This window comes from Tinamus guttatus, unplaced genomic scaffold (assembly GCF_059628265.1).
Source record: "Tinamus guttatus ecotype Peru unplaced genomic scaffold, ASM5962826v1 Tinamus_guttatus_pri_ptg000180l, whole genome shotgun sequence".
Classification (NCBI taxonomy): domain Eukaryota; kingdom Metazoa; phylum Chordata; class Aves; order Tinamiformes; family Tinamidae; genus Tinamus; species Tinamus guttatus.
Window position 1 is genome coordinate 73,714 of NW_028288714.1, and position 25,578 is coordinate 99,291.

The 25,578-nt window shown below is 37.1% G+C and overlaps 1 protein-coding gene across 1 annotated transcript in view; it reads left to right on the forward strand.

The window, feature by feature from the left end:
- The window catches only part of GPC5 (glypican 5), a 632,403-nt gene that overhangs the window by 13,877 nt on the left and 592,948 nt on the right, over positions 1-25,578 (forward strand). Inside the window, exon 2 of the mRNA XM_088523345.1 lies at positions 428-589. Coding sequence (XP_088379471.1) covers positions 428-589 — 162 coding nt within the window. The remainder of the gene's footprint in view (positions 1-427; positions 590-25,578) is intronic.

The following is a 25,578-nucleotide window of genomic DNA, read 5'->3' on the forward strand; positions in this document are numbered from 1 at the left end:
CTAGGCTTTTCACTATTGTATTCGCAGTTTAACGTTGTGCAGTAGTTAATTCGAACCAGGCTAAGATTTATCGGCAAATGAGCATGCCAGCCTTGAACTAGCCCCAGCAGTTCAGTGTTTTAGATGATGTACAATATATATCCAATTTATTACATCCCCATTAATTAATAATGTTCCCAGATGGAACGAGATTACACTGTCAGGAAAATGATTTCACATGATGCTTATTAACTGTAATAAGTTTACTCTTTTCACAGAATTTTAGCTACTACCCCCATTTATTTTTTGTGTAACAAGACAATGTCTTGAAAGCTTTGGGTGTTTTTATTTATGAATATAGAACTATGAAAAAAATCAGCTATTTTATTTGTCTTAGTACATTCCATACTTCTATTTTCCAGTAATTGCTGTATTTTTTTTTCCCTAGGAGTTGATCTCCAGGTTTGTTCTTCTAAAAACCCAACATGCTGCACCAAAAAGATGGAAGAAAGATATCAGACTGCAGCAAGGCAGGATATACAGCAAGTCATTCAAGCAACAAGTGCTACATTAAAATTTTTAATATCTCGTAATGCAGCTGCTTTTCAGGGTAAGTCTTTTGCTTTTATTTTAAAACTTGTTCATAATTAACTTCATCTTTGATCAGTTTCAACATGTAATAAAGGTATCTCTTAATTATTAGTTCTTCCTGATTCTTTTATACTTTCAAGCTCAGAGTATTAAATCATGTTGGTGATTGGCAGCTGCACTACTTTGGGAATTTGTGGCTTATTTAAAATATCTTTAAGAAAAATAATAAATGGTTCTAGTAAGATGCTTTGATTAAAACTGTAAGCCACTGTCTTGGCTTACCTCAGATATTAAAGTGCAAAGTGCGCAGAAAGCACAACCTAGAAATGCTGAACCAGAACCCAGAAACCTAGTATGTAGTGCTAGAATAGAGGTATTTTGTTATTCACATATTTATGTACATGTTCTTTTGTCTTGTTCTGTGAGAAATATGTGGGTGATTTGTTGTGGAGCTACATTTTTGGGGTCAAGTTTTGTCTGAATTTTGTGAAATAGGAAGTAGGTTCGAGTTTGGGTTGAATTTTAGCGGTACAAATACAAAACAGGATCCTGTCAGGTAAATTAGTATTTTCAGAGGCTGGTGGAGGGATACCTTTGCAGCAATTTCCTTGTATACTCTTGAGATTCCTATGAATTAATAATGCATTAGTTAATGCAGAAATTGGTTGTGTTCTCAAAAGATGATAAGAGTGAGAATATGTGAAGGAAAGTGATATAAAGTCACGTATGTTGAAGGCAAAGTCTTTAGGTCCTTTGTCCATTAATGTGTATTTATGGCTTTAATGATCATGCGGTTGGGTGGATTAGGATATTGACTTAGAATCATAGAATAGAATCATAGAATGCTTAGGGTTGGAAGGGACCTCTAGAGATCATCTAGTCCAACCCCCTCGCACACGCAGGGACACCTAGAGCACATGGCACAGGACTGCATCCAAGCGGGTTTTGAAGATCTCCAGAGAAGGAGACTCCACAACCTCTCTGGGCAGCCTGTTCCAGTGCTCTGTCACCCTCACTGTTAAGAAATTTTTCCTTAAGTTCCTATGGAATTTTTGGTGTTTCAGTTTCCGGCCATTTCCTCTAGTCCTATCAGTGGCCACCACTGAAAAGAGACCATCACCGTCCTCTGCACTCCCTCCCTTGAGGTATTTATATACACTGATTAGATCCCCTCTCAGCCTTCTCTTCTCCAGGCTGAACAGGCCCAGCTCCCTCAGTCTCTCCTCATAGGGCAGATGTTCCAGGCCCCTGATCATCCTTGTGGCCCTGCGCTGGACTCTCTCCAGAAGCTCCACATCCCTCTTGTACTGTGGAGCCCAGAACTGGACACAATACTCCAGATGCGGCCTCACCAGGGCTGAGTAGAGGGGCAGGATCACCTCCCTCGACCTGCTGGAGACGCTCTTCTTAATGCAGCCCAGGATTCCATTGGCCTTCTTGGCCACGAGGGCACACTGCTGCCTCATGGTCAACTTGTTATCCGCCATGACACCCAGGTCTTTCTTCGCAGAGCTGCTCTCCACAAGGTCAGTCCCCAGCCTGTACTGGTGTCTGGGGTTATTCCTCCCCAGGTGTAGGACCTTGCACTTGGCCTTGTTGAATTCCATGAGGTTTTTCAGGGCCCAGTTGTCCAGTCTGTCCAGGTCCCTCTGGATGGCAGCGCAGCCCTCTGGGGTATCAACTACTCCTCCCAGTTTCGTGTCATCAGCAAACTTGCTGAGGGAGCACTCTGTGCCTTCATCCAGGTCATTGATGAATAAATTGAACAGGACTGGACCAAGGACTGACCCCTGGGGGACCCCGCTAGCTACAGGCCTCCAACTAGACTCTGCACCGCTGATCACCACTCTCTGGGCCCTGCCATCCAGCCAGTTCCTAATCCACCTCACTGTCCACTCCTCTATCCCACACTTCTGGAGCTTACCCAGGAGGATGTTGTGAGGGACGGTGTCAAAAGCCTTGGTGAAGTCGAGATAGACGACATCCACCGCTCTCCCCTCGTCTATCCAGCCGGTCATTTCATCATAGAAGGCTATCAGGTTAGTCAGGCAAGATGGTGAATCCATGCTGACTACTCTTGAGCACCTTCTTGTCCTCCATGTGCTTGGAGACAACGGCCAGCATGAGCCGTTCCATCACTTTTCCGGGGACGGAGGTGAGGCTGACTGGCCTGTAGTTGCCTGGGTCCTCCTTCTTGCCTTTTTTGAAGACTGGCGTGACATTGGCCTTCTTCCAGTCTTCCGGTACCTCCCCCGTTCTCCAGGATCTTTCAAAGATGATGGAGAGCGGCTTAGCTATGGCATCTGCCAGCTCACGCAGCACTCTGGGGTGCATCCCATCAGGGCCCATGGATTTCTGGGTATCGAGTTTCCTTAGGTGCTCTCTGACCCAATCTTCCTCTACCCAGGGCAAGTCTTCCTCTCCACCCGCTTCTTCTCTTGTCTCTACGGCCTGGGGCTCTAAAGGGCTGCCCTTGGTAAACACCGAAGCAAAGAAGTCATTGAGCAACTCTGCTTTTTCTGTGTTATTTGTAACCAGGGTGCCCATCCCGTCCACCAGCGGACCCACGTTTTCCCTGATCTTCCTTTTGCTGTTAATGTATTTGAAGAATTTTTTTTTTGTTATTTTTAACGTCCCTTGCCAGCTTGCCTTCCAGACGTGCCTTAGCTTTCCTTGTCGCATGTCTGCATTCCCTGACTACGTTCCTGTATTTCTCCCAGGGGACCTGTCCTTTTTTCCACATTCTGTATACCGCTGCCTTCTGCTTGAGCATTGCCACAAGCTCCCGACTCATCCCCGCAGGTCGCCTGCCCCCTCTGCCTCCCTTCCTACACACAGGGATGCACTGCTGCTGGGCGTGGAGGAAGTGCTGCTTGAAAACTAACCAGCTCTCTTGGGCCCCCCTGCCTTCTAGAGCACTAGCCCATGGGATTCTACCGAGGAGGTCTCTGAAGAGGCTAAAGTTGGCCCTCCTGAAGTCCATCGTCGCAAGGCTACTTACAGCCCTGCCTCCTCCTCGTTGAATCCTGAACTCCACCAACTCATGGTCACTGCAGCCAAGGCTACCCCCCACCTTAACATCTCCTTTGAGTCCCTCCCTATTTGATAGCACGAGGTCCAGTAGCCCACCTCTCCTCGTCGGCTTCTCCATAACCTGCGTCAAAAAGTTATCGTCGACGCTCTGCAGGAACCTCCAGGACTGCTTATGCCTGGCTGTGTTGTCCTCCCAGTTGATGTCGGGGTAGTTGAAGTCCCCCATGAGAACCAGGGCCAGGAACTTCCCTTAAGAGGTTTAGGACATTGTCCCTCTGATGACTCTCTTATTTTTAAACTGTGAAACTCAAATGATTAACAATGAGCGACTGTCTAGGAACGTAAAATGGGTAGCAAAGTTGACTCTGAGGTCTTGATTCCTCCTATGATTCCTTTTTTCAAATTTGGCTCTATATTATGCCAAGAAAAGCTCAGACAGTTATGTAGCCCACCTAAAATAGCAGTGAATGGGTGTTACGGTCACTGGTAAACAGTAGAACGTGGTTCATTGGTAAAACATGCAGAGTGCTGAATTAGTAATTTCTGGAAATAATTTCTGAAAAATATGGTGTTGAGCATATTGTTCATTTTTGAAGAATTAAGACCACTGCTGACTAAAATTCAAGCTAACACATTTCAGATTTAGAAATCGTGGAAAGATGTTGCTAATATTTGTTTATGTTTTGAAATCTAGCAACATAGTAAGACATTGCTTTTATGACTGGACAGGGGCCCGAGCAACCTGATATGAATTCAGTTTTGACTCTGTTTTGAGCAGGACCTTGCTGTAGAGATCTCCTAAGGTCATTTTGAACCTGAATTGCGTTATGAATGTTTGATTATCTCAGCATTTACTGCTTAAAGATGAAACTTTCTCCATTCTGTTAATCTTTTGATGAAGCTATGCGAGCAGGGATGCAATTGTTTTAAAACAAAAATTTAACCTGGCTCTCTTGTTACTCTGGCAACTATTTAAGTTTCTCAGAATAAAGAGAAATAGACAGTTAACACTCGTCATCTGTATCTCTCTCTGGAGATCTTCAGAGGTACATATTCTTCTTGCAATAAATTAAGTGTAGAGGTCCTAAGTACTTTAGCAAGACTGTACTTGTTCATAAGATGAACCATCTCTGTCTCTCTTTGTATGTGTGTGTGTGCTTTTGTGCTTGTCACCTGTGTCAGTCGTGTGTGCCTGGCCTGAATGCTTTATGCAGTCATATTCATTTGAAATCTGAGTCTTCTTAAACAAGTGTTGTTTTTTTACTAATTATAAAAGCTGCCCCAACGTAATAATTTTATGGTTTTAAAAGTTTATGTAAATTGGTTGCAGTGCATGCTCTACAAACTGAAAAGCTCTTCCTTTAAAGAGGAATTCATCATGGAGCATCTGGGTAGAATTATTTAGTGCTGTGTGACAATTGGCCACTCATAGAAAGAAAAAGCAACTGAAGAAAGTTGTAATGATTTCTCTGCTACTATTTTGCCTAGTCATTCCATATAACAGTGGTAATGACAGTTCGTGCTTTAAAATACAGGCAGTATAAATCTGTAGTTCTACTAGAGGCAATGAAATACTTGCTAGGAAATTGTGGTTGTCACTTTGTTAGAAGTTTCTTATTGGTTAATTTTGCTATTGCCTACCATTAATGTGAGGACTACTGAGAGACTTAGCTTTGTTCCTTGTGAAGGGAACAGAAGTGTTGAGTACAGACATTTTTCAAACTTTTTCAAGTGGAAAATCTAAATCACTTCTGTTTAACGCTTAGTCTAAAGAATGGCTGTTCTAATATTAAAGCATCTCTTTACATTATACTTCAAACTTAGCTCCTTTATCAAGTTCTGGCATTTAAATAAAGCCATATTTTCAAGTTTGAAAGCACTCCTGATATGCTTTCATCTGACCTCCAGTACATGCTATAGTAGTTGTTTCTAGCCTTATGGGGTGGTTTTGTTATAAGCTTGTGTCCTCTCCAAGAGAGGAGGGAAATACTCGTCCACAGCAGAACTAGGGAGATGGAAAAAGTTCATAGTTGGGAGTGTTTTAGTGTTTGTTAATATCCTGTGGTAGGTGTTGTCTGGTAGCAGGAATGTCTATCAATAATTTTCAAATGCTGCAAAAATTTTGGAATATTTTAGAACATGTCAAGGTAAATAATAAAATTGCACCACTTGTGTACTGTTTCTTAGCAAGTATTGTTATTATGTTTTCCTTACCTTTTAGGGCATAGCAGAGTACGTAGTTGCTTCTTCACTGTAAATGTTGATTCAATACGTTTGAGAAGTGATGAGACAACTGAAGGGTGTGGGGCAGGGAAATAAAGTAAGAATAAAGTAACGTATACCAACCGGCATATGAATCTGATGAGTGGGAGTATGTTACGGGGAACAAGAAATTATTCTGCCCTTTGACAAGGTGCTGTGCAGGATTGACATTTCCATTCTAATGGAAACCATAAGTACATAAAACAAGATAGCAGCTTGTCTGGTTTGAATGGAAAATTTAGAGATGTGATAGTAAGAATTATGTTGGAGAGTTTGAAAGCAAATGGACTTTGATTTGTGCTATTGTATTTGCCAACTCCACTATTGTAAAATTGATTTAAAAAATGTGACTCTAGATGGCTTACAAACGTGGCAGCCTGACACCACATCAGTGGACTTGGTAAGTATGCCTGTGCAAGAAAACAGTAATAAATTGCATTCTTCAATGCAGCATTTCCAGACAGTTTTACTCTTATGTAGGAAAACTCTAATGCTTTTGTAAGTTTGGAATTTATTAAATCATGCTGTCCTAATGCAACTTCATGATTTGCTGTGAAGCTCTTACTACACAACAGATCAATGCCTGCTTTAATCTAGACTAGAATTGATTAAGCCAAGTCAAATTGTTATATAATGTTGTTTGAGGTCACAATACAGTTATCACATTTAAATATGAAATAGTTGCAATCAGTAGCCAAAATAAATTTTGAACTAACGAATACATTTAAATCATCTAAGCTGCTTTCTCTGGTGGCGTATGAAGCCATAACAAATAATAAAATATTTGTTCATTCCTGTAAACCTAAATTTGCCCTGGAACCGATTCGATTGTTTTCTTTTTGTGAACTTTTCTGAGGAATGATTTGAGGATCGGAAGCCTCCTTCAGTAGGACCTGCCGTATCTCATGTACGGTTTCAAATGATACATTGCCCTCTAGATAGTCTACAATGCAAAGAACTCCTTTGAAGTTCTAATGCTTTTCTTTCTCTCTGCTCCATAATCCTTTATATTTAAGATGTGGTATAAATAAGCTAAAATCTAAGTATGTGTGAATCCCGACGTTTGTTAATTAAATGAAAGTGAATGATTCCATTAAGAGTCATAGCACTAGGGAGACTGAGACAAAACTGTCAGTCACTCAGCTATTGTATTGAGGATCTCAGAAAAGTCTTTGGTTCGCCACAGCTGTGCTGCTTATTTTCTGTTACTCTGTAGTGCATAAGCAGTGTGTTAGTGTGAATTTCAACTGGACACAGTATGTCTGTGTAGACATAAGACATGACATTAAGGGGTTATTGCAAGTGCAGAAATCTGGGGATTTAGGTTAATACTTGAAATTTCATTATTAATCCTCAGTTTTATTTCTGCATTGCAAACAAATCTTTTATCATTCTAAAGGGTTTTACTTGCATTGCATTCCATTCTTGTCTTTAGATATTTATTTGCATAGGTATATGATCCGCTACAGGCCATATTATGTTTCTGCAGGATATATAAACAGGGACTAATGGACTTTTATAATAGTTTTCACCAGGTCAGTCTTTTATTAAATTCTTTTTTTTTTTTTTTTTTTCACTGTGTAATCACAGTGGCTGATGCTTATGTCTAAAGCTGTAGTTGCTAACAGTCATATAATTATTTTTCCTAGTTGCTCCAGTTCCTGAGTTACAATTAAGCTGACACTGGTACCTGTGCTGTCTTGTGCATTGTGCAGTGTCTGCATCAAATACTGGGTGAATTCTGTTATAACAATATTCTTGTTCATAGCCCCGCTGCCATGGTTTAAATCCATGTAATGTGGAGGTCAGTGTAGACATATGCTAATTTAGAATTTTTATAGTTTATGTAGTGCTTGTTAGCAGAAAAAAAGACCGTGTAAGTATAAATTTAAAGTATTCTCCTCCAAGCAGTTCTTATTTTCACAGAACTGTGATTGTTTGCCTCCTGCTTATTCTGAATATTTTGGGAAACTAATTTGGTGGTAAAATCTAAGAGAGTTTCAGGGAAGACTCAAGTCCCAAAGAAGGCGGCAGTATCAAGTTGGAAGTTCGGAAATAGAGATGTAATGTTTTAGAGATGGCATTTTCTGTAGCCCTCTAGATCTTCAGTATAATAACTCAGAAATGGAAAAATTAAGTTTTCGTTTAGTGTTTCTTTTGTTTCTGTTAAACTGAAAAAAGTATCATTAAATCAAGTATTGCGGAAATATGATCTTGACCAGTTCAAGACAAGGTCTGAAACATGTTTTAGTTCTGTAGGAACAAAAATACGGCACTACACTTAAATGGTGAAAGATACAGTCTAGGTAATAACTAGTTATGGATATGTTTTGTAGGAAAAGATCTGGGAGTAATGTTGACAGAAGCCAGCAGCATCACATTTTTGTGAGAAAGGCGACTGTCACCTTAGGATCCTAGGAAAGATAGCAGACAAGATGAACTAATCCTTCTGTGTTTAGTACTGATCAAATTTCAGCTGGAGTGCTGTGTTCATTTCCGGGTAGTTAAGAAAAAGAGAACCAATGGGAAGAAAAAAAGAACAAAAGTATATTTTAAAATTTAAAAATATAACCTACAAGATAGACAACTGTAAATCTTTCAAAATGAAAAACCTGGGAAAGAATTATGCTAAACTTTAAAAAATGCAGGTGATAAGTACATAGAAGAAAGGAATTATCTATACTCTCTCAAGTAATTGTCTATACTCTGTCAAGATAACAAGCAGTGTTTTCATCCTGTGACTTTATATTGTAGTAAAATAAGTCTAGGTTTATTATGATGAAACACTTACCAATGACAAAAAAATATATATATTTTGATTAAATTGTTTGGAAGGGCTTCATGTTTGAAGGTTTTTGAAACATGCTGGACAAGACATCTGTCAAGAATTAGACTGTAGATATGAGTGATCCTGATTTGGGGCAGAAGAATGATCTTGACTGTTTCACATCTCAGCCTTTCAGTAGGTGTGAAAATATGATTTACAAAGAAAGGTGAAAAGGACTGAATGCTTTAACTAGCTTTATGTTTAGTTAATGGTGCGACGACCTAACAAAAAAAGTGTTCATTAATTTTCCCCCAAGATGGTAACACTGGTCTCTACCATGACAAGTTACATTTCAGGGAACATGGTCCTGCTTTGGACAAGTGGAATTACGTATTACATTTTCCAAGGTTTTGTGACAGTTGAAAGCAATTCTCTTTCTCAGGAAAAGTAAACTAGAATTGGCTGGTTTTGTAGGAACTTTTAGTAAAAATAATTTCATATTTAAGTAGATAAATTTAATGATCTTTCAAGTGAAATTGCTAATTAGAAAGCTGTTTTGTCAAAAGAGAAATAAAGAAAAATGTGGGAGTGAAGATCTGCATCAAATTGGAATTAATCAAATAAACATTAAAATACATTATTACAATATTTAAAAGTAATTTTTCACTTTATCCAGTAACTAATTGCATTTGAACTTTAAAAATTCATTCATGAGCACTACAGAATTCAGTGCTTTTTCAGATTTCCAAGTTGATCAGCAAACATAGACCTGAGCAGATAATTTTGTTGCTGTGAAAAAAGAAATTGAATCAAAAGAAATATATGTATCAGAGTTTCAACTGCCATGGGACATTCAGATGGCACTGGACAACTATGGCTGGTTAGCTGAACTCAACCTTGTGTCACCCTGGACTGTGATGCAAGCTAAGAGATTTAGTTACCTATCTAGATAAATATACTGAGATGTTTGGAGCAGCACGTAAGTATTTTTATTCCTTTATTTGAAGATAAGAGTCCTCAGAACTGCCCCACTTTTTGAATATGGGGACCCTGTCTGTTGTAGCTCAAGGTCATGACTGGGAGTCTGAGAACACAAGCATGTTGTTGAGGATTAAGTTAATATTTAATTTTGCAGCCTATCAACTACTTTGAGGTGGTTGCTTTAGTCCCGAAGTAAATAAAAGTTGGCTTAATGCTCCTAGGGTGAACTCTATCTCTTCTGCTGGAGAGGTAAAAATGTGCACCAAGACTGTATAAATGTTGTTCACCGCTTTGCTTATCATGTGGTAATTTGCTTATATGTAAAATAGAAAGTGATATTTATTTATTTATTTATTGTCATCAGGCCTAGATAGCTTTACTTGAAGTCTTAAAGGATCTACTGATACAAGTAGCATCAATTTTTAACAAATCTAGAACAGACCACTTGGATTAAAGGCTTCCACTCATTTTGACTGACTAGCAGTACTGTAATAGAGTTCTGCTGCATTTGAAAGTCCTGAAGAGGACATTGTGTATTCACTCTATAAATATTTAATTTGCGCTTGCATACCAGTGTATGGATTTGGTGCATGTCCTGGTGCATGATTTAGTGTACATGACCAGCATAGCTGTTTAGCACACATACAGTAGCCACTTTGTGGGTTTTTTTTTTTTTTTTTTGAATGAACTCTGCACCATCACCAGGACTTTGGAAAGAAGGAATTATGCTGTAAGTAGTAGCCAGTTAACTAACTACTCTTCAAGAATGGAGAAAGACACACTTAAATTCCATATGGTCACTCTGTGATGATTGTGCCTGACTGCTTCGTTTGCATGAGATAAAAATATGCCAAGTGTAATACAGATGTTCTGCAAGATTATGTTTGTTAGTGGCTGAAGAAGCTCCATTCAAATCAAATTATTATTTTTATACTGTACTAGAGCATACCTTTATAATTTGTTTATGCAACAATGTGTTATATATGTATAAATATATTTACTGTTAGATATCTAAGAATTAAATATTGCAATTTCTCCATGTTCTTTATGTTGTACTTAAAAGGTACACAATCCCTGTGATCCCATATCTTCTTCTGGTTTCCAATGTTTGTATATGTACAGAGAGGAACTGGAAATTTTAAGTTATAACATGTCTTTGTGTTGTGCTCCCATTACAGTGGGATAATTTTAAGCTTACTTGTTTTTTTTTTTGCTTTTGCCTTCCTCACATTATTTTAAACAAAGTGCTTGCATGTGTAAAATATCTGTTTAACACCAATGAGTATTTTGTTTTGTCACCCCTGATAGATCCTGATATATAATTTAAAAGCAGTAAGCAAGAATTTGGTAAGTAGGGTAAGGCCTAGAATATTAAAAATATATTTACATTTTAATTTGCTTTCTGCTATGTGACTGTGTTAGACCGAAGCTATTACCTGGCTCGATAGTCCCCACAGACAATTTCCCTTTCTTGTTCTGATTTTATTGTAAATGATTGTGGACACAGTAGAGAAGACTGCAAATGCAATTTTGATCAGTCTCATGAGGGATTTGATCCTTCGTGACTCTTCTTGTTGTTCTAAAAATAAACTGAAGCAGTGGTCTAATTTAAGTGTTTCCTTTAGAGTTAAGGATTAAGATCTGTAATTTCTTTCATTTAAGGGCTTTTCCTTTGGTATGCTATTAGAAAGAGACTAATATGGAAGGAAATTTCCCAGTGACTACCCCTTTGGGAAAGATTTAGTTCTTTGTTTAATATTTCCATTCTATATTTTATAGTATGCTAAGCTGGCTTTTTTCCTTCTTTTACAGTTAGTGATCATGAGCCTGCTGTTTTCTTTTAAAGATAATGTTTTCTTGTGTACTTATTATAATTTAAGTTTAAGGTTTAAATATAAGTCCTTTCTTCACTCACTGTACTTAGTCCTTACTGTGAAATAGATTAATGACCGGTTTGGTTTAAAGAGCTTTAATTTTCTTTCCTCTAATTTGTTTTCTTTGCTTTGTCACAGAAACTTTCAATGTTTTTTGAAAGGCAGTTCAAAAATTTAAAGGCAAACTTCCAGTGGATGGTACTCTAGCTATTCAGACTTGCTTTTTGGATTCTCTTCCCGAGTTGCCAAACAACTGAAAAAATAAATATAATACAATTTACTCTCCTCTACAGAGGAAGCTTTATGTTATAATCCCATGCCTCTTTATCCTATGTGACTGTGAGAGGAAATGGCTTAATATGTGCAAGAAGAAATAAAGTTAGAGGAGGAATATGAAGAGGAGAGGAAGTAACTGTATAAGCACACACACACAAAAATGTTAGTCATATCACACGGGCCTATCAGAGACAAAGATATCAGCAACAATTCTTTGGGATGACAGGCCTTGATTCAGTTGCATTAGAAGGTATCTGGTATTATCATAGACATTCTAGGGCTACCTTTTTGTCCTCCCAACCTACCTCTACAAAAAGGTGCTGACCTTCTGTTTCTCCTCTCTTGTATCTGCTGATCTTACGGTGGACATCCCACATAACCTTGTGAGAGGAAATAGCACCTCTTCTGGATGACACATTCAAGCCGAGTATTTCTGACCATAGATGTCTATCAAGTGTCTACATGTGAGCTCCCGTAACAATAAAAGGAAATAAGATCAAATATTGTTTTAAGGGCAGTTAAATAGCACTGTAGAATTCGCTGACTGCAACTACATTATCTTAGTGCTCAGTATAGTTGCCTGAATGTAGGTGTCTGAAGCTGAAGCCCTCCATTTTATAGGGCTGTGTTTAGACTTGACCTGACTTGACTTTTACTTGACTTGACTTTTACTTGACTTGACTTTATTTTCTGGGAAAGTTAATTTTGTTCTTACTTATAACTACAGATGTGCTTCCTGAGCTGTAATAGTTCTTTGAAACTCAGCTTTCTGCCCTGCAGTTGCTGTGGTATCTAATGCGACTGAACAAGACTATACTGTGAGACCATTTTGGGAAGATTTACTCTTGCTGAAGCTTTCTGTTTCTATTCTCAAAACTCAGCTCATCACATAAAACCAATCAAGAGCACTTATGCTAGTGACATAAATAATTAAAAATATCCGTGTCAATTAAAGATCATTAAAAGTACTCAATCATCAGTCTATGTCAGTGCACTGATCAAGGCAATCAGCCTCAGAACAGATAGAATAAGGGAAAAAAAAAAAGGAAAACATTAAGAATTCAATGTGTTGATTTAATGAGTGACTTGTTATAGAGAATCCAGAAAGTTTCCCTTCCACCTTTCACATGGTGACATTATTACTTAGATAACTTGAAGAACAGAAAATCTGGTTTTATTTTAGAGACTATGAATCCTTCCTTCTCTGAGTCACCTAGCTGAAACACATCAAAACTGGGAACTGCAAGGAACAGTCCCCTGACTTCGGCCATTTGTATGCAAATATCCTCTATAACAGCCAAAAAAAGTGCAACTATGGTATCTTCCCACTGTCAGTGCTGAGGATGCAGAACAAGTAAGTTTTTGACTGAAGTCTCATGCAATGTGAGAACAGAATTACAAAAAAAAATCCTGAGAAATTGAAATTAAAATTCATAAAACGATAATTCATATTTAATCTGCTGTTTTAACAAAATGGCATAGAATAGACCATGCCAAGCCTAATGCAAGCTATAAAAACATTCTCCAAAATGCTGCAGACCTCCTTATGTTCCTATAAAGGTGAAAGAAGTTACCCAGTGAGAAGAAGTTAATTTGATTCAAAGCTTTACAAAACTTTACAAATTTTGGAAAAATATTCTGTTTTGCTGTACAGCACTACAAATAGATTTTTCATTACCTCAAGCATTTGAAGTCCTTTTGCTCTCACTGTGTATCTACTTTTCACAAAGTAAATACTCTGTTATCTAAATGACTCAATTAGCATATGAATCTTGTTGACATGTGCTATTAAGTGGATCCACACCCTTAAATGCATCTTCTCAGTGGGATGATCCCTGATCTTGAGGAGGCACACAGATAGGTGACTTGCATATGCGATATCCAGGCTTGTCCTCCTAGAGTAGAGTAGTCTCATCCATGTACACAACAATGAGCCCCGAATCTCTTCTGGACCACGTGCTGCCCCTTTGTTCTGTGACGTAATTACAATTTTAGTAGGTTTTCTGTTTGGCTTGAGAATGCCTGAAGTAGTAATGTTAGCTTATCAGAGTAGAGGTTTAAATAACATGATGTGAAACGTGTGTGTTGCACACAAGTTGCATTTGGATGTGGTCTGGGGAAAGATTCAAAGCAAAGGATGCTGGAATAATGACGCTGAAGCGAGGAGGTAAACTTCTTGACAGATTAGCTGTAGTTATAGTCTAGTTTTTGAGGAAACTTTTGACCAGTTTCCAGTCAAAACTGGTTTCTCAACAAAGATGCTTGGAGTAGACAAGATAAAAGAGAAAGTCTTTGTATTAGTAAATAATTGTTAAAAGAATGAACAAGTCGATAAGGAGGACATATGGAAATGATACATTCTCACAGTGAAGGAAGTTCACCAGAGGTGTTCTTCCATACAGCAAAACCTTGAAAAGGAATTGAAAACTAAAGTAATGCTGATGAACATAAGTTACAAAGGGTAATACAGACACATGCCAGTTACGAAAATTTTCATAAAAGCTTTACAGAGATTGGAGTTAAAATGGCAAATGAAATCGATTGTAGTTCTATATCAAGTTATATACATACGGAGAAAATATTCACTTCACCGATAAAACAATGGTCCCAGAACTGACTGCTAAGAAAATCTTGTGGTTGTGATAGATAGTTCTATAAAAAGTACAACTTGATACTCAGTAGAAATTAAAACAAGTTAATAGCATATTAGGAATTATTTGAAAAGGAACAGATAGCAAAGCGCAAACCATCATATATGTCACTATGTAAATCAATTTTCTGCATTTTGAACACTGTGTGCGATAGATTACTGACAAACTTTGGAATCTCTGTAATTGCCATTCTCTAATTTCTAAGCAAACCAACCTTTAACATTATCTACCAGGAAAGTTATGGTTGTAGTTTATCTATTTTTGGGAAGGATGAGAGATCTGATGATTTCTCACAGTTGCTTCAATCTATATTTTATTCTAGGATTTTGTTTTTAAAGCTTATTATTAGCTTTCTGAATGCTTCAGAGCTCTTCAATAATTGGAGCCGTAACAATAGCTAGTGTCTGGGACCTCAGCCAGATGGATTCAGTTTAGAATAGAAGTCATAAATTTTATCAGTCAAGGTGATTAACCTCTGGAACAGATTGTCTGTGAGGGTGACAGAGTATCATCTCAAGTTCTTCAGGTTTAGATAAATCTTTTGAGGATATATCATTATCAACTGCCAGCCTCATTTTGTAAAGAAATATCTTGCAGGCCCAAGGTGTGATACAGCAGTCGGATTCTGTGATGCTACTCTACCCTTAAAGTAGTGAAAGTGACCAAAGGTGCTCACAGCAATATGATCTGGCACTAAAATGTTTTCCTGAAACATCAGTAGATATCAGCTCAATCAAGAAAACTACATGTAGTCTCCCTCCCTGCAATATTCTTCCTCATGCAAAGAATCAGTGGAAAACTAGAGAATTATTAGTTTCTCCAAGAAGTTTTACAGTTAAGTGGGGTTCAGTGTGGTGTATATATATCACGAATACCTTCTTTTCAAGTATAAATGTGATTTAGAGTGTTTATGGTTGCTTTGGAGTCTCTTGGTGTGCACTCTTTTTTATAATCTTTATACATTTTATATAATTCTTTAAGCTTTCAGGACACATACATTGTGTCCTTAGTGAGAGAATTATCTCTCTAGATTGCTAATCTTACAGAAATCAAGCTGTGTTAAACATTTTACTCTTGAACCTTCCTCACTTCTTTCAGCATCAGAAGACCTGCATACCACTGTGCTGCCAGTTTTTCTATAATTATTCAATAAGATTTTTTTTAAAAAACAAAACAACAACAATAAAAAAAAAACAGATAATGGCTCTGCATCCACCCAAATTCCTACATTTCTTTTTCCATGGTTCCAGCATGGATCATATTTCCTAATTGAATTTGGCTCTGATTTCTGAGAAAATAGTATTTAGAGTTTGAATCCATCAATGGAACTTCAAGCCAGAAAGTTTTATAATAAAACCTAAGTTAAAAGTTTTTGACCAAAATTCTGTTTATTGACCTGAAATGCAGGAAGGTTGTGCATGACAACTGGTTCTTACCAAACTGGGGTACTTTCAAGAACCTGAAATCTTGCAACATTATTACTTCACCATGAGGAGTTTTTTTTTCTTTTTTTTTCTCCTGGGTCCTCTTCAGACTGTCAGCTGAAATCCTTAGCATAATACAGGAAAAGAATGAACTTGGAAGCAAGCTATTATGATTTATTATTGCTTGTTAAATGGTTTTTTACTCTGCGTGGAATAATACTTTCCTTCCTTTCTAGCAAAATGGCTTTTGAGCATGCTAAAATTTAACAGGCATTTTAAGTTGCCCATATATTAAGGAAAACTTGTTTATTTTGCACATGATTATCTAGTGAATATAATCTTGAGCAGTTGATCTTTCTTGCTTTCCACTTTATCTGTTGTGATTCATGACTCAGTGGTACTACGGTAAGTTACTAGGACTGAGAAAATGCCTAACTGAAGGAGGTAAACAAATGCTAGGCTGAGGAAGTATAACTTTTATATCATATTAAACCTCATTAAAATTCTAATTTCTGCAGAAATTTGTTGTATAAAAATGATAGGCAAAGATTTGTAGACAGAGCTATTATTTCCTATGATCTGCTTAAGGTGGATAAGCTTACCACTATAGTGTTTAAGTTTGTAAAAATATTCTACCTTTATTTACAAACTCTCACCTTGTCAATGTTGTTAGGTCATCAGAGTTATAAGGACAGTACCATATTAGACAAAGTACTTTGTATATATGAAAATTAATATGAAGACAAAGTCCTAGTATTCAATACTTTCTCAATTTTACAGAAACTCCTACTTCAGAAGTTTTTTCAGAGTATTTTTCTTTGTCCACCCCATAATATATTTCAATACTGGTGTCTAGAGGCCCAGTCAAAATCAAGACCTGTTCTACTCTATTTTCTCTTATTAACATAGTAAAATTATATCTCTAAGGACCTTTCAGATATAGATTAAGTGAAAAGACCAGCATTTTTATTTGCTATTTACTTTTTTTTTTGACTTGTTTCTTTGAGATATATATGAATACGTGTGAGTGTGTATATGTATATCTGTAAGTAATTAGATGTAGCAGCTGATTCTAATTATTTACCTGGTGAGAACAAGATGCAAAAAAAAAAAAAATTATTTAGACTTGGAACATGACATGATAGGGTGTTTGGTGATGCTTTGTTTAATTATGCTACCTTTGCGCAAACACACTTCATCATAAATCGAGTAATTTAGAGTTACCCTGGGGAAATGCAGTCTATTTAAGTCTGCCTAAGCCTTTCATTACACAACCACAAGTGTAGCTGAATTCCAGACAGTGATATAGATGATCTGTTTTTCAGCACTAGGAAGCCTAGGTTGATGATGTTCCTCCTGGTTGTAGGAGCCTAGGTTGATGAGGTGTGTTAATTCTTGGTATGTGTTTCTGCTTAGAGAGAATGAAAGGAAGTAAAACTGTCTTGAGTAGAGGAAAGGAGAAATCAGAAAGTATGCTCATCTATGGTACCAGGGAGACATGGACATACTGAAGCAAATCCAGTGAAGGGCCACGAAAGTGATTGAAGGACAGGAGCATCAGTCATAGGAAGAGATGTTATGACATCTGGGACTGTTTAGCCTGGAGAAGAAGGAGGTCAGGGAGATCTTATCCGTTTGCATCAATTTCTGAAAAGAGGATGTGAAAAAGATGTGGCCACACTCTTTCTCAGTTGTACCCAGTGACAGGACAAGAGACAATGGGCAGGATACACTGAAACCTCTGTCTGAATCTGAGGAAAATATTCTTTTTTATTATGAGGATGACAGAGCCCTGGAGCAGGCTGCCCAAAGAGGTTGTGGAGTCTCCATCCTTGGAGATCTTAAAATGCCATCTGCCAGGGTCCTGGGTGGTCTCCTGTAGGATAACCCTGCTTAATCAGGGATTTGTACCAGGTGATCTCCAGTGGTGCCTTCCAACCTCAACTATTCTATGAGGCTGCGAGCTTTCTTTTAAGTTATTTTTCTTCATTTTTTAAATTTATTTAAATGTTAGAGATTTTCATAGCATTTAAATTATTGTATTCTGTTTACTATTTTTAAAGTATTCAAGTCATTATTGTTATTATTGTTTGTAGGCATCTGCAAAAGCTTAATGGACAAGCAACCAACCATTTCTTCTAACAGTGTAAAGGAACATTTTAGCAGTTTTTCTGCATATTCCTGTTCTCTCACCCCAATATGTTTGTTGAATTCTACCTGAATCATAGTCTTATAGTCCTCTATTTTTATACACAAATAGACTAACCAATTATAGCGGTTCTGTTTCAGTGGAGAATAGACCAGTTGATGGGAAGCATATTGCCTAGGGAGTGTGGGCTTTCATATAAATGGACTGCATACATTGTAACCTCAGTAATTTTCTTACAAAGCTAATACTGCTGTACTATGATTTTCTTTTAAGGGTTGAGGACTGGGGGAGGTGTATCCTTTCCATAAAATCTTCGCTGATGGTAGAAAATCTGAGTATGCTAGCACACGTAAGCATAAGGCTGCGATCCAGCTTTCTGGATATAGGTGTCTTGTGTCACTCTCTGTGTCACCCATGATAACCTTCTCCACTGCCCACTGGTTCAGCAGGCTGCACTCTGGGGATCTGCTGCTACAGGACAGCAGTGCACAGCCTTGGCTCTGACTCTTGAGGAAATTCCCAGTGTTGGCAACCACATCCTGGCATGCATGGTAGAGAAAAAAGATACATATATATATATATATATATATATAAATGAGAGAGATAGGGAGATGGACTTATGCAGACTTTGTCAGACGTTCTTAGGAAATTCAATTCTCCTTTTGTGTTTCCAGATACTGTTTCTCATTAAAATACATATGGAACTCAATTCAGATCTTGCCAAGGATCAATGCTTTAACATGGACCGGGGCTTAAAACATTAACTCTATTTTACATGCCCTATATAGTCATAGCATCAAATGCTTAATGTTAAGATGTTTAATGTTAATGTATCAGGAACATGAGACAGCAAAAGAGGTGTACAGTCATTGTTTTAATGTACTGTATTTAATTTGACGCTGTTTTGTTTCATCATTTAGGCTGATATAATAGGCATACTTATGATTGCCTTGTTCCTGCAACCTCTTCCCAAAAGTTTTAGAAGACAAAACAAGTTTTTTTTTTTTTTTTTTTTTTTTTGAGTCTCCCAAAATCTTTAAAGGAAATAAAGAAATCTCTTTCTAGACAGTGATGGCATTTCAGTCAAAACTAACTCAATCAGACATAACGGATGATTGAGATTTTAACTGAGCTTTCAAAAGGCGGCATTGTAAATAATGAGAAAGGTAAGCATTATTTTGCTTTCCAAACTTTTCAGCAGTTATTCACAAGGAAGGGATTGCAAGAAACTCTACCCTTGCCTTTGACCCTTTCCTTCGTACTTAAAAATACAAGAAAGTGAAGACTGGTGTTCTCTGATGTGTATTAATTATTCACTTAAAGCTCACTTAAAAATAACCACGAAAGATTGCATGTAATGGTTTATTAATATAGTTTCTCTAATACTTCTCTTTGGAGAAGAATAAATGAGCACTATGGTTACATTTTGCTTCGAAAGGTAAAAATGTTTGCATTGAATGCCTGCTATAAGGCATTGAAGTCTGAAGAAAAAGTACTATCAGAAATTTGTCGCTAAACACTTCTTCCTGTTGTAGCTCTGGAACCTACAAGAGCAGTTAGCCAGTATGTTCTGATTTAAGTCGTCTTCTCCAGTACAGAAAAAAACAGGAATTTTTACAGCATGCATGCTGTAAAAGGTGTTTATTTATATATGCAGATATGCATATATATCTTTTTTATTAAAAATGTTCAAAGAAAGGGTAGGTATTTGCTCATTTCCATGTTTGTACAGTGAATGTATAAAAGCTTTGAAGTCCAGGATTTATGTTGTTTCAGCTAAAAGGTAGAAAGTGAAGAGTACGACTCATGTTAGCTTGATAGCATGATGACAGGAAGTTGAGTCCCTCAAGACAGCTCAGTGGTGGCACCTCTGACATATACCTAAATGCTTTTCTGGCACAAACATTTAGCTTTGCTCTTGGAAGGTACCTGTTTCTTACTGTTGTCTGTGAGGTAGCTTCCTTCACTTAATGATTTAATTTTTAGAAAGTTAACTAAAAGTAATTCTGCCCTAGATTAGGTGCATAAGCTCCCTGCATTGTCTTCAGAGAGAAAGGACAATGCAGTGCACCAAAATCAGACTCCTACTTATATTACAGATACCTTTCTCCACTAACCACAGAAGGAGCCTAGGACTACAAGGCTCCATGCTTAAATGTCTGTGATTAAGCAGAGTTCATAAATTCCACACAGGGTTCAAAACCCAGTCTTCCTACTTATCTGAAACACCTACATTCAGTTTTTCTGGGCTCTTTTTTTTTTTTTAATGGTGAGGGGAATCTGTGAGACAGGTTGTCTAGCTTGTTTATCTTTTTCTATAGACTACATGCTTGGATACCTCAGTTGTTTCTTGAAGTTAGACAAGACAAATTGACATAGTAGGCATGAAGTCCCATTGATTCCAATGTGAGCTGGTTGTCATTGTGAATTCAGGTACTAAGAAGGTGTATGTACTCTCTTTAAATGTTTTTGGTTTCTAACATTAGTGTTTGGACTCCCTGTGTAAACAGAGGTTCAAATACTTAAGAATCTGCTTCTCTTCCTTGATTATGTGGGGCACCCTATATTCCCAATTTACTCATTTAACAGAGCTTCCTACTGTTAGTCCATGTGAGTATCATCCTTCTGTGAGCTTGCCTTTAAAATATTTTCAGAGACTAAACTTCTCTGTAGGACTTCCTTGCCTCATGGGTACCTGTAGTACTGGAAAGGTAGAATACTTTCAAAGGCTTGTGAGGTACTGGAGTAGTGGAAGTGCTCTTAAGAAAAGTAGATAGATTTGTCTGGTTTGACTTGCATCAAGTCAAGATTTTTATTTTCTGCGATTCCAGTCAGGAACTTTTATATTGAGCAATAGTATTCCATAAAGGCAAGACGTTTCTCTGTTCTGTCTCTTCGACATCCTGTGCCATCTCCTCCAACTGTTTTTGTGATTGCTTTACAAGCTACATTGAGAAACTGATGCTGGGTAGTTTTTTTTTTCCTAGTTTTTTTTTTTTTTTAAATTGGATACTTTACTGATCTGCTTGATGGAGCAGCTGCACAAACAGTTGTGTGTCTGGTACTTCAGTCAAAGATTTGTGAAACCATAGCCCACAGTGCTCTGAAGCTGCTTTCACTGTTTATAATTAAAAGGCCAATATGATTACATTTTTCATAACTTCTGTTTTCACAATCTCTCTTAGTGCAAGAATAGATATTGCACTCTAGATATAGATATTCTTGCAATCTCTCTTGCAAGAATAGATATTTGTGTTTACTCAAGATCTAATTATTAATGAGGTGAGTTTTACTGTAAATTAGATGGGTTATATTAAGTTCAGGGAAGGGAAGCAGTGGGTAGTCTTGACACACTTCAAGTGCTTTCTATAACTGTCTCTAAAATGTATTTAATTGAATATTTTTAATAATTTATCCATAATACAGTTTAATTCCTATTGTATATTTATAATAAAATAAAGGAGTTAATAAATAGTAATGAGTTAATAAAATTAAGGAGTTCTGTACACTAGAGAATATGTTAATGAAAAATGCAAACTTCTTTCAAGACACAGCAGCAAGCAAAAATATATTTTGTTTGACTAGAGATTTCTAGAATAAATTCCAAGTGATCCAAAAATTAGATGGTTAAGAAGCAATATATAGAAAAAAATCTAGCCAAGTGCATTAAAGTGGTAAAGTAGGTCACAATTTAGATCCTGACTCGCAGTCATTATGCAGCACAGGTTTCTCAGAACATGAATCTGGCATGACCTCTACATACTGTGCCTTAAAAAATGTTGTAACCTAATAGCAGAAGCTACAATTATAACATACTACAGAAAGAAAGAAAGAAAGAGAGATCAAGAGTTGCTGGTGTATTTGGTTTCTTGCAGCTGTTTGGTAAAAATGGAAGTGAATTGCTGTCCCCGTTACAGACAGCAGGGGAAAAAGACACCCAGAAGAAGACAGAACAGTTTTAAGTGTGGAATACTCTCCTGACCCTGAATGTAGTGATTAGTCTAACATGAGCATTCATTAAAAAAATACCAGCCAAGGACTGGCAATAATTTAATACGCTTAAGACTTCAAACTCTACATCTTTTTCTTTTCTGTGCTTCCGAGACTAAAGATGAAGGAGATGAAAAATAAATAATTCTGAAGACAGTTATTAATCACAGGAAAAAGAAAATTGTTTCCTTACTCTTGTCGCTGACCAGCAAAACCTGAGAAGCAAGGAATTAACACATAAACAAATTCATATCTAAAGATTAGCCTTACCATGAAAAAAGCTACATTGTTTTATCTTTCATTTCATTTTTATTTATTTTCTATCCCATTTTTGGTTCACACATACCCCATACACTCAACACTGGAAACTTCTAGATGGCAGAAACTTTAAAAAAATGTATCTGAGGTATCTTCGTGTGCTGAACCAGGATATAGAAGCATTCTTGTATTCTCATTTTTTATTTGTAAAAAAACACATATATATGTTGTGCTTAATGAAGCTATATTGCATAACGTGACTGTGTCTTGGCAATTTTTTAATACTTTTAATACTATTATCCATTCTATTCTATTTAGTCTCTGTTTGGAAGTTCCTTGGTGTACTGTCCTGTCATAAGTCTGCTAGTCTTTAAATATCTCTTTTTTTCATAAGGTGATAAATAAATAGTAGGTATAAAAGATGTCTTTATTTTTGGCTAGGGAGCAAGTCTTCCAATAAAATATGAGGTAGGCAAGCTCTTTTTCCAGATGTGACATTCTTCCAGACATCTTTTGTCCCAAATATTGAAAGTCCCTGCTGCTTATAAATAAAACAGTTCTCATTACCAAGAATATAGTAACTGACTTAAGATCGGAAATCTGCAGGTTCTCTCTTTCCCCCACAAAAAAAGCATAATTCCCCTAGAGAGCACAAGGGGAGACTTACATTGACACCTGTTAATATGAGGGCGATGTGACTTTAACATGTATTCACAGAACTGTGACTCCATTACGATAGCCATAACTTCAGCACCTTCTGATGCTTTGAGCAGAAAAAAAAAAAAAAGAAAATGAGATGTTAATGCCATGGTATTTCACAGTTAGTTGGTGGGCAGAGCCAGCCCCTTGGACACTGGTGCAGGACACCGTGGTGCCTCCTTCTCTTCATTGATGGCAGGGGCAGCCATGTGCATGAGATGATAGCAACTGGAACTTGCCCAAGACTTTAGTTTGACTTCAGAGGCAATTATTTACATTTTCAGGAAAAAAAAAAAAAAGTCTGGGTTCTCTCACCTATGGTAAATGGGAGGTAAGGTGAGCTAAGGTGCACACTTATTTGTCTCCACTGTTTCTAAGGGAAGTCTAAAATTACTAGATTGGATAAAGCTGTATTTATTCAAGGCATCTGTAATCAGGTGAGAGGGATCTCGGGTGATATGTCTTGACACCGGTTCTTGAAATCTCGCTGGACATATTGCTGCCACTGTGAGAGAAAAATATTCCATTGTGGTTAGCAGCACTTTAGTAATTGCAGTTATTATGATGTTAAATAACTTAGCAATACAATTGGAAATAGTTACGTGTTATTGTCTTTAGTTTTGTGAATCAAATCTCCTCAAGAGACTCTACACTGTAGTAATGGTATGTGCAGTCTCATAAATTATTAAATAAATAACCAATTCATGGTTGCTCTGTGCTCTTAAAAAAGTAAACACATTGCAAAATATTGGTAAACTCAGAGGAGTAATACTGGTGAGGATAAAAAAAAAAAGTGATAAATATCAGAAACTATGGGGATCTAGGAATTGCTTGTACATGATAGTGGTAAGTATGAATCAATAGAGAACCTTTTTTTTATGCCTACTGCATTTTGTGGCTGGTGTATTTTGATGTATTCCCTTAAATACATTTTTTTTTTTTTTTTTACTCAGGGTGAAACAGTCCCTTGCAGTTCCTATGTGTATCTTTACCTCTTATATACAGCTGCACCAAATATGTATTTAACTTTTGTTTCAGTTAAAGTTTTGTTTTTGTTTTTTTTTTCCACTATTCAGTTAGGTATATGCAGCCTTTGATAATACACAGTAAGAATGTGAAATCTAGAATACTAACCATCTTAGTCTTCCCATTATCATTAGCAGGAATATTCACACACACGTTGCAGAAATTGTTTTAAAATCTGCCCTTTAAATCACAGATTATTCCAAGAATTGTTAAAAATTAACAAAATAAACTGTTTCTCTTGTCTTAAAATGCTGTAGAATGAAATAAATGAGCCAGTGTTCCAGGGAATTAAATATCAATATATGAGAAAATTACCTTTAAAAAAATTATGAGATGGATTAAATGTAATAAGAAGGAGGAAACAGATTTCCATTTTCTTTTGTGGTAACTGCAGGTGTTCACTCACAGCCACAGTGTTAATATACAACTTCTGGACTGTGGATTTGAAAGGTCATGCATGATAAATGAGGTCAAGCCTGCAAGGCTGAAGTTGCTCATTTAGTGCCCATAACTGTTTCTACAGAAATCCAGATGTTTTCATATGCATACTAAGGCTGCTTTTTATAAGTTCATTTTGTTGTATTGCTCCACTACTCTGTATTGCCATGTAAGTCTGCTACGTGTAGCCTTTTTGATGGCCACCTTTAGGTTTTGGACAACCACCATCACTTTCACCAGCTGCATATGAGGAAAAAAACCCATTGTTCTTTCCACTGAACCTACTGGTATGTATTCCTTACTTGTAGTTATCATAGAATTTTTGGTTGAGGGGTGTGCATAGATCATTTAGTTGAACAGTATGTATTTACTTCTATATTTAGCATAATTAAAATTTACCTAAAACCGTTTCCCAGAGAAGTATCCAGTTTTATTTTGAAGGCATCAGGAAGAGATAATGAACCTATTGCTTTCTTTCATCATTTGATCCAGTGGATAATCACACTTTATTAACAGTATCTTTTCCATAGACGTATCTTGGATTGCCTTTTGGAGGTTGCTCACACATCTCGATAGGAAGCCTAAATCTGTCTCTGGGTCCTAATCTGCAGACTATGTACCCAGATTACAAATGTCACTTTATTAGTAAGTTGTATATGGTGGATGTTTACATCTGTTTTTAGATCTGGCCTAATGTTTCATAGATCAGTCAGATCAATGAACAGTTACTGGCTGCTTGTACCTTTTTTTTTTTTTTTAATAAAGAATTCTACTCAAATACATCTGTATATATGAAGGGAATTGAGTGGGTGCTTGGCAATAGTCACAGGGAAACTTGTAGTCTGCACCCAGTGTAAGCGCAATAAGGCATATATTAAGATTTTTAGAAAGTCAGTGGAGGAAAAAAAGGAAGTATTTAGTCCTGAAAAAAACACTAAATAAGAGTTTGCTTGAAAATACATGGTACTATTTTGCATTGGTGTAGTTTGTTGTGAGTCACAACTTGAACGTATTCCTTGGGAAAGGGCTGATAGGTGCTGTGAGTGCATCCGAGTGCACCATGGAATCACTGCAGCTGATTTCACGCAAGCCAGCTCTGCTTTGCCAGGGTACAGCCTTAGTGATGAAATATACTGCTCCTGGACACAGCCTGGCCTTGTGCATTCATGCAGCACTGCCC